At 26.6% G+C, this 9,984-nt stretch overlaps 1 protein-coding gene across 1 annotated transcript; it reads left to right on the top strand.

Moving 5' to 3' along the window:
• Positions 1–6,493: 6,493 nt before the first annotated feature.
• On the top strand, positions 6,494–8,772 carry LOC124921345 (delta(7)-sterol-C5(6)-desaturase-like). Its single transcript, XM_047461990.1, has 3 exons — positions 6,494–6,888; positions 7,776–8,081; positions 8,185–8,772. The coding sequence occupies exons 1-3, from the start codon at positions 6,669–6,671 to the stop codon at positions 8,487–8,489; spliced, it is 831 nt and encodes a 276-aa protein (XP_047317946.1). The 5' UTR covers positions 6,494–6,668; the 3' UTR covers positions 8,490–8,772.
• Positions 8,773–9,984: the final 1,212 nt, after the last annotated feature.

The following is a 9,984-nucleotide window of genomic DNA, read 5'->3' on the forward strand; positions in this document are numbered from 1 at the left end:
ATATATTTGATAAAAAGAAAATTACTAAAAAAATTCAGTAATATAATTTAAATTTTTATCAAAGAATTTATATATATTTTTTATTTTTATCTATATTTTAAATTTAATTCAATTATGTCTTTTATATCAAATAATTTTTTTTTATTTTTTTTATTTTTGATCATTTAAAAAAAAAAAATTGTGATGTTATTACAAAATATTAATTTATACAAAGTTCAATACCTAACCTGAAAGCTTTCAAGATTTGTAATAACTTTTAATATAGAAAAAATATAGTTGTTCAAAACTTCATAAATCTATTATAACACAATTTTACTCTATTTTATAAAAATATTACTATGATAAAAAATAAAATAAAAACTTATTATAAGTAGTGTAAAAGGTAAACTAATATAGTATTATTAATTTTACATCAAACTTTGTCTTGTGTCCACATATCCTGTGTGTCTAATATAGTATTATTAATTATATGTTGAAAATTCAATGTTTAAAGGTAAACTATGTAATTCTTATCTAAAATTATTTTTACTGATTATGCAAAATTATAATATTATTTAAATGATAATCACGCCACATCTATTTTTAACCTTATATCTTTCTTTTTTCTTCTTCTGAATTTAACTTAAAATCAACACTCAAAATTAAATTAGATTAGATTATCAAAATAACTTAATGATTTTAAAGTAACACAAATTACATATATACAAACTTACTAAAAACAAATATTTTAAAACATACTCAATCTCATTGTGGCTTCTTAAATAAATTGTCAAACGATTTTAAAATATCTCAATTGAACTCATTAGTTGAATTTTTTGTAATTGAAACCCGGGGTTAACACATATGCATATTGTAATCTCGAAAAATATTTTTTCTATAAAAAGCTCGAGATTTGAGAAATTTTAACATCGATTTACGTGTTAGGAATCTTTTAATAAATATTATTTTTAAAAGATTTAGAGAAATATGTCTTGACTTCTTAAAATTAATTATAACAATAATTAATTTTTAATCAAATTTTTAAGATTTAAAATAATCAAATTAAAATTTGATTAAAAAAATCTCTATTTTAAATTAATTAAAAAAAAATAATTTTTTTTTAAAAAAACTATTTGTTTGATAAAAGGTCGCCAATTTAATTTTTTTTAAATTTATAAAATTGTACGTTTACACACGTATTTTTGACCAGAGTTTCATTTTGGTTCGTTATTTGGTGATACTCAGGAAAGACTTTCACGTTATATCACCTGTACCCGTTTAAAACGGTCACTATTTTATAAAGTCTTGTCTTTTGAAAATTTGATTTTATTACATTTTATTTAACCAATTAATTTTCAGGTCCAAGTCGTTCACATTTTTACATGTATTTCAAATTATATAAACAATATTTAAATGCTAGTACTTTAGGTTGATGTCAACGATGCCTGAAAATATCAGATTTATGGTATTATGATCTAAAAATAAATTACAAACAGGCCCTTTTCAAAATATTTTTTATGAAAATATTCTAAAAATATTTTTGAAATTATTTTCTATTTTTTTCAAATGGTTTAGGGTTCCAACATTATAAAAATAATTTTGAAAATTTAAAATCCAAACTAAACAGGCCATAGGACCGGTCCTCTCGGTCTTAATTGCGATTTCCTTTGGTCCTAGGCTAAAGCCCTTGGTCCTGGGTGAAGATCCCTCGGACGAGATGCGGAAACTCTCAATCAGGGTGTTGGAGACTCTCGGTCGTGTGAAAGAGTCATCGATCTTGGGTGCGGGAGTCCTTGGTATGGGTACAAGTGGTTCTCGATTGTATGTGGGGATCCTCGATCGGATACGGGAGTCCTCGGTCCTAGGTGCGAGAGTCCTCGGTCTAAGTGCATGAGGATCTCGGTCAGATGTGGGGATCTTTGGTCGGGTGCGGGAGTCATCGGTGAGCCTCAAGCTTCGGTCCTTGGTGTGAAGAACACTCGGTCCTGAGTTAGCCTTAGGCTAATATTCTTCAGTCCTTGGTGTGAAGAAAACTCGGTCCTAGTTTAGCCTTGGACTACCTTTTACCGGTCTTGGGTGTGAAGAACTCTCAGTCCTAGGTTAGACCTAGGCTATGTCTCTCGATCCTCATGAACATCAATCTCAGAAGCTTCGTATAGTTCGCATGATCATTTATAACATCATTCTGAAATATCATTGGATCAGAATGATGTTCCACTCAAATTTAATAGTTTTGGTATAAAAAATGTTTTTTGGTTTTAAGTTTTAATGAAGCGCAATGAGCTTGTCATTAATATCCTTATTCTTCATGTGGTTGAATAAAACCAAAACATGAATATTAACTGTTCATTTTAACCAATTCAATAACTGGAATTTTTATTTTTATAAAAGAATTAGTTTTTGATCAAATATGATCGAAATTGCCTGGAATTGGCTCAAATATGTTCCCAACATCCTTAGAAATATGTTGGCCAGTTTTTTAGGTTGTTATTTTTGAGTAACAACTCAAGAACAGAAACCAAATTTTAAAAATTTTAAAAATCAAATTTGTAGTTTTCTGATTTAAGTCGATTGATTGTGTTTTGTTTCAACATAAAGATTATAAATTATCCTATGATTATTTTCCAATAAAAAATAGACAATCAAACAGTATATGAAACTGACAAAACTGAACTATAAAAATTTCAATTCAAACTGGTAATTCATATTACAGTGTGATTGGAAGTTTACTTGGAGTTGAAAATACTTCTTAACTCTTGGGAAACTTCTTGAATGCTTGAATCTGAGCCTTGTAGCTCCTTACACAAAAATTCCAAATTTTTAAAAAATCTTGAAGAGCTTTAATGGCGGATTTATGCTTGGGATTGATTGAGAGGTGGAAAGTGGATCTATTCCCTTCGGTTTGCCCAGAGAAGACTATTTATAGCCTCCCAATGTCGGTTCATCAATCTAGTAGATTTGATTAAGTCCAAAGACCATTAATTAATGATATTTTGTTTGTTCTCGACCAGTTGGTTGTATAGGCAATGACGCAACCTCAATATGTAGGGGAGATGATCACCGAAGTAGGGTGATCATTTCACTTTTTGAACAAAATCAAAGTTGGAGAAACGACAAAGTTCCATCTTTGAAAAATCAAAGATGGAAGTTTGTTCTTATTTGATTCGTCATCGCAAGGAATAAGACAAATTCGGCGAAACAAAAATCAAACGCCTGACGCTCCATCTGCGTTCCGTTGGCATTTGAACGTTTTATTGCGTTAGGACTTACGACGCTGAGGCACGCATTAGTTGATCTGGTGCTTCACAAGCATGCGTCTTCTTCGTTGCAGCGGGAGACGCTGATGGCTCTCGTGCATTGGATGGGCTTCTAGCGCTCATCCAATGGTTGTAGGGTTTGTTGCAATGATCTCTTCGGATTTCAACTGTAGTAGTTTCTAACAATTTCTCAGCATTGGAGCTTGTTGGAAATTGATTTTTTTTAATACAATTTTGTTCTATTTTAAACCTACAAAATATTTTTAATAAATATGACATTTATATTGTCCATTTATTTTATTTTATTTTATTTTGTATATTTTTGGAGTTTAATAAATAATTTATTTTGATAAAATGGTTACAACATTTATCCTAAATTATTTATTTTAATTCTTTTTAATTTTTCTAAAATAATTTGAGATAAAATGAATATAACATTTATCCAAAATTATTGTATGTATTTTCTTTGCCATTATTTTTAATTAATTGTAATTTAATTATCACAATAATTAATACAATTAATTATTTAATCATGTTTTTATCTTAATTTTAATTATTTTATTTTTATTTTTTTTAAATAATTTATAAATGGGGTAACTGAACTTTCAGTCCTACACATATCTAAGATAATTATATATATATATGCAGTTTTATTATTATTATTGCTAACTTTTTTTTAAACAAATATATATATATATATATATATATATATATATATATAATGATGCTTAATTTTTAAAGTGTCCGGATTGCCGGGTCGAGATCTGTGGTTAATTTGGATACTTGGGTCGGATTGTGGGTTGACCCGCTTTTAAATTTAAAACGGTTAAAAATAAAATTAAAAATGCTAAAGGTATGTTTCGAACTTGCAACCTAACAAAACAAGTACAACTCTTTAACCAACTAGGCTACAAAGACTTTATATTTTAAATTCAACACCAAATTTGATAAACGCGGCACGTTTTAATATTAATATAAGTTCAACTTTTTAACTAACTAATCTATATATATATATAATGATGCTTAATTTTTAAAGTGTCCGGATTGCCGGGTCGAGAGCTATGGTTAATTTGGATACTTGGGTCGGATTGTGGGTTGACCCGTTTGTAAATTTAAAACGGTTAAAAATAAAATTAAAAATTCTAGAGGTATGTTTTGAACTTGCAACTTAACAAAACAAGTACAACTCTTTAACCAACTAAGCTACTAAAACTTTATATTTTAAATTTAACACTAAATTTGATAAACGCGGGACGTACGTTTTAATATTAATATAAGTTTAACTTTTTAATTAACTAATATATAATAATGTTGAGTAAATGGATATTTGGGTTGGATTGTGGGTTTACCCACCCATAAACTTAAAACGGTTAAAAATAAAATTAAAAATGTTATTCATAATTTTTTTTCACGCTTTTTTATATTATTACTCGTGAAAATGAACTGGCATTATGTATGATGTATTATTTAATAATGATTCTTTTTTTTATTGGAAAGAATAAAATCGAATCAACATATAAAAATTTGATTAAAACAATAATGTATCCTTACACACTTATTTATGTAAAGAAAATTGAAAACCTTACCCAAATGGTGTTTTCAAAACGAAGCATATTAAAACACGTAATGTTTGATGGCCTAGATTGTCGATAAAGTAGAGTCAATATAACTTTTAAAAAGTTATTTATACATATATATAAGAAATAAGAATAAAATAGAAGCAAAATAATTAATTTTTATTTTCTTTAATAATAAAATGAAACAGTAGTTTTTATTAAAAGAAAGAATAATATAGAACGACAATCTAGGCCATGAAATGTGTAGAGTAGCTAGTTTATGATAAAAGGGAATATTGAAGACAGTGAAACAGTAAATTGTTAATACTTACTTGACCCCACCATAGGACTCATCAAATATCATGGACCCTCGCCGCACAGTAACTAAACTTTCTTCATATCCTTTTCTTTTTAAACTTCATAACTACCTTTTTCAAATAAACCATTATCTTATTTTTAGACCCATAAACTTTTTATTTTTTTTACCAATAACCCTAAATCATGATTCTATTATTATTTATTTAGTTTTTCTTATATACAATCCAACTTAAAATCTTAACTTGGTCTTAATAGAAAACCAAAAAAAATATTAACTTGGTCAAAAGTCACAGGAAAAATATGTGACAATTTTCTTTTTAATTAAACTGTTTTTTACATTTGAATTAAAAAATTATTAAATATTTATTGTCATTAATTTTTTACCTAAAAAGGTTTATTTAATTCAACCACATTTTCATACCAAATATAAATAAAAAGCATTTATATTTTTTATTTTTGATAATTTAAAAAAATATAAAATATAATTGTGATAGTAATTATAACAATTTTTTTTATTTCACTACATCTCTATTTATTTCTTCATCTTTGTCCATACCACGATTAGTTTTCTATTATCAGATTAAACACCTATAAAATTGTAGATTTTAAAAAAAAAATATTTAAAAAATGTTAAAATAGATTAAAAGAAACATATAATACCCTATTACTTATCCACTTAGTATATGTTAAAAAACTTATTTTTATTATAATTGAATGAAAAAGTTAAAAGTAAAAATTGAATATGATAAGTGATAGAAAAAAAATTTGAAAACTAAGAATAATGACTCATAGAGATAAATAATAATGTATTTATTATACTGTTAAAAAACACATTCTTATCCATAGTCATAATATTTACTCCAACTTAAAATTGTTATAAATTAAAACATATTATTTAATTATAATAAAATACTAACTTTCAAATAATCTCTTATCTAATCAATAAGGGCATATCTATCCACCCAAAAGAATTAATTATTTTTCATAATAGTTTTATATGACATTATCTCATAATTTCTTAAATTTTTAAATTTAATTCAGTATTTATTTATTTAATTATTAAAAAAAATGACAAAATTTACGTTTATCAATTAATTGTATCCAAATTTTTTTAATTACTTTCATTAAGTGAGTCAAATTTTTTTCAAGTCTACCCACAACTCAGATATTTGAATCCGTCCTTATCAATAATATATTACTATTATTACCATTTTTTTATAATTTATATTTACTTAATGCATATACTCATTATTTTTAATTTTTTATATATATTATACATCTAAGTAAAAATATATATATTATTCTCTCTTGGCCCATATTCTTATAACACCATTCTCCTTCCCAAACTTTCTGCATCAAACACTCTCTCTCTACTCCATCTTCCCAAACAGAGCAACTCTTTCTCTCTCTACCATCTTTCTGTCGCCTTTTTCTTTCTGCCCGTGTGCTTAACTTTTTCGCTTTTCCAGTTCAGCCGAATTCTTTCTTTGCAGCAGCAGGTACTACTCCTCCTTCATTTCTCCAACCCCCAGAAAATCAACTCGATCGCAGCAGCGATATGGAATCAGACTACCAGCGTCTGTTCATTGAAGAAACCTCTTTCTACAATCGCATTGTTCTTCAAACGCTGCTTCCAAACTGGATATGGGAATCTCTACCTCACTTCTGTCAAACATGGCTCAGAAATTACATTTCTGCTACCATCGTTTACTTCCTCTCTGGCTTTCTATGGTGTTTCTATATATACTATCTCAAACGCAACATCTATCTCTCTAAAGGTAAGTAAAACAAACAACCAAACAAGCCCTTTACTCTACTCTCTCTCACACACACACTACACACATGGTAACTATCATTACTTTTTTTTAATCATAATAAATTTTTTCTATATATTAAGATATATCCTTATTTATATATATATTTACTTTTTTAGATAAATATGTATTATATTGCTTAAATCTTTTGAAACTTTACTTTATATTTTTCTGATTACATTTTTTACTCCGCCCGAGCTTTTATGGAAAGAAGACCTTGTTTGGAATCATCTTATTGTTTAAAATTACTTTTATTGGGACCATTTCTTTTAACACTCTCTAGGGCTTGTTTGGATTAACTTTATTTAATTATTATTGTTTTGAAAAAAAGACCAGGGTTTTAATTTTTTATTTTTGTTTTTAGAAAATAGTTTTTTTATTATTTAGTTTTAGAAAAATTTAAAATATTACTATATAGAATGATGAAAAAAATTAAAGGTATTTTAAGATTTTGTTTGATAAATCAGTTAGATTATGAAAATATAATTGATTAAAAAAAAGAAGAGATTTTTTTCCTTTTTTTTAATGTTGAGAGGATTCTAGTAATTTAATTAATTAATTAATGTAATTAAAATAGAATGAATGAAAAAAAATGATATACATAAATTTTCCATAAAATTAATTTAGAGCTTGTTTGATCTGGGTTTTAAGATTTTTTTCTTGATGAATTATTAAAATGTTTTGCTTATATTTTTTGGATTTTTTTTTTTTGTTAATTGTTTCAGATGAGTGACACTTAAACATAACTTAATTAACCTTTCAAAAATCAGAATTATAAAATTAAACCCTTTTTTTTTGTTTCAAAATCACGAAATCTTAATGTTGTGTTTGATTTTTTTCACTTTTGGCAGATTCAATCCCTAGTAACAAGGCAATGCTCTTACAAATGGGTATTGTGATAAAGGCCATGCCATGGTACTCGGCTTTTCCAACAATATCCGAGTATCTAGTTGAGAATGGTTGGACCAAATGTTTCCCAAGAGCATCCGACATCGGTTGGAAATCCTATATCTTCAATTTCGCGATTTATCTTATCATCGTCGAGGTTGGAGTTTATTGGGTGCATAGATTGTTGCACGATGTTAAACCACTTTATAAATACCTTCACTCAATCCACCACGTCTACAACAAGCAAAACACATTGTCTCCTTTCGCAAGTAACATTCCAAATTTATATATTTGTAACTAGCTAGCTACATTTGTTTTTGTCAACAATATTTGAATGTAACCACATTACTCGACTTGTATTTTCCACAACAGGTCTAGCATTCCATCCTCTCGACGGGATTTTGCAGGGTATGCCACACGTGGTGGCCTTGTTTATAGTGCCAATTCAGTTCTCGGTTCACATTCTCCTCATATTTCTCGAGGCTGTTTGGACAACAAACATTCACGATTGTGTAAACTTGAAACATTGGCCTGTGATGGGATCGGGATATCATACCATTCACCATATAACTTATAAACACAATTATGGTCATTTTACGGTATGGATGGATTGGGTGTTTGGAACGCTTCTTCACCCTAAGGATGATTACAACGAGAGCGAAGAACATGAAGAGTAAGAGGATCGAAGAAGAAGAGTTTATAAATAATGTTTGTTGTTAGCTAGAAGGGAAGTTATTTTATTATAAGTTAAGGACATCATATATTATATATATAGTTGTTACTTATTGTTGGTCTTTGTCTTTGTGGGTTTTAATTATGATATCTATAAGAGGATTAATTAATATAGGAGATCAATATTTTTTATTAAATAGACTTAATTAAAGTTGGCAAAAGATTGGTTGAGCTTACGAGAGGATATGGGTTCTTCCATGTTTGTATATTCGATTGTCAATTTCTTCATTTTCTTTTGCATTTTATAGTTACAATTTATAACTAGAGTGTATTTTATAATAATTAAGTTAGCAACATATATTACAATCCTCAAGGATAACTCTAATCGGCTTTAGAAAGTTGGTTGTGTGGTTTAGCACTTTAAATTATTAAGAAATTGTGTGCTAGTTAAACTATTTGTTTCTATTTTCATGATTTTATTTTTTATTTTTTTAATAAACAAAATCTAAGAGAATGATTTTTTCCAATTATCAAAATTTAACATCTCCATTAACTATGGTTTTTGAAGTATACAAGTCACTAAATGAATCCAAGATTTTAGTAAACCTAAATTGTGTTTTTTTTTTTCATTTCTGTATTTATATAACACATCATTTCATATTATAACATTTTAATTCAATGAATGTGTTTTTAGGTATGGAGATTAAATATTTATATTTATTTTAAATTTTAATTTGAGTGTAATGAGTATGAATAACTTGTTAGTCAAATATAATGATTAATTCGCGTGTCAAAAACTTACATAATATAAAGATTAATCCGTTAGTTGGTTAAAATATTATATAAAAATATATATACATACAAAAAAAAATTATAATTTGAATTCAACCATTATATCATGATCACAAGTTATCTAATAGTTAAAATCTTTATATTACAAAAAAAAATAAAATAATTTTAAATATTTAGACCAATGTTCGAATCAAATATGGTGCAAATTTAATAGTGAATGTTATAAATATTTAAATGAGGTTGTGTATAGTGATTTATGTGGGTGAATTATATGTTAGAAATTTTATTTTAAAGAAAATATCACGGCATAAGATAAATTATTATTTTTTGTGCAAAAATATTACAAATGCATAAATAAATAATAACAATATTACCAATCATATTGAACTAAATTCAAGAGCTCTTAATCAATTTTTCATTAACACCCTTACTAATTTGATGATATGAACCTTAATTTCATTTATGATAAACTAATGTCTTTGATGTTTACTAATTTGATGATATGAACCTTAATTTCATTTATGATAAACTAATGTCTTTGATGTTTGATGTATTCAACTCAATATCTCTATTTTCGTTAAAAATAATTTTATTTCAATTTATTTTAAATTGTATCTTTATTTTTGTCAAAAATAATTTTATTTCAATTTATTTTAAATTGTATCTTTATTTTTGTCAAAAATAATTTTATTTCGTATGAGTTGAGTA

This window comes from Impatiens glandulifera, chromosome 1 (assembly GCF_907164915.1).
Source record: "Impatiens glandulifera chromosome 1, dImpGla2.1, whole genome shotgun sequence".
In the NCBI taxonomy this organism is placed as follows: Eukaryota; Viridiplantae; Streptophyta; class Magnoliopsida; order Ericales; family Balsaminaceae; genus Impatiens; species Impatiens glandulifera.

What these genes read in the sequence shown, in the direction of transcription:
- LOC124921345 (XM_047461990.1), top strand. Translation starts at nt 6,669, where the DNA reads ATGGAATCAGACTACCAGCGTCTGTTCATTGAAGAAACCTCTTTCTAC. An exon ending in CAACATCTATCTCTCTAAAG is followed by an intron (nt 6,889 to 7,775) that starts GTAAGTAAAACA and finishes CACTTTTGGCAG; the next exon opens with ATTCAATCCCTAGTAACAAG. An exon ending in CACATTGTCTCCTTTCGCAA is followed by an intron (nt 8,082 to 8,184) that starts GTAACATTCCAA and finishes TTTCCACAACAG; the next exon opens with GTCTAGCATTCCATCCTCTC.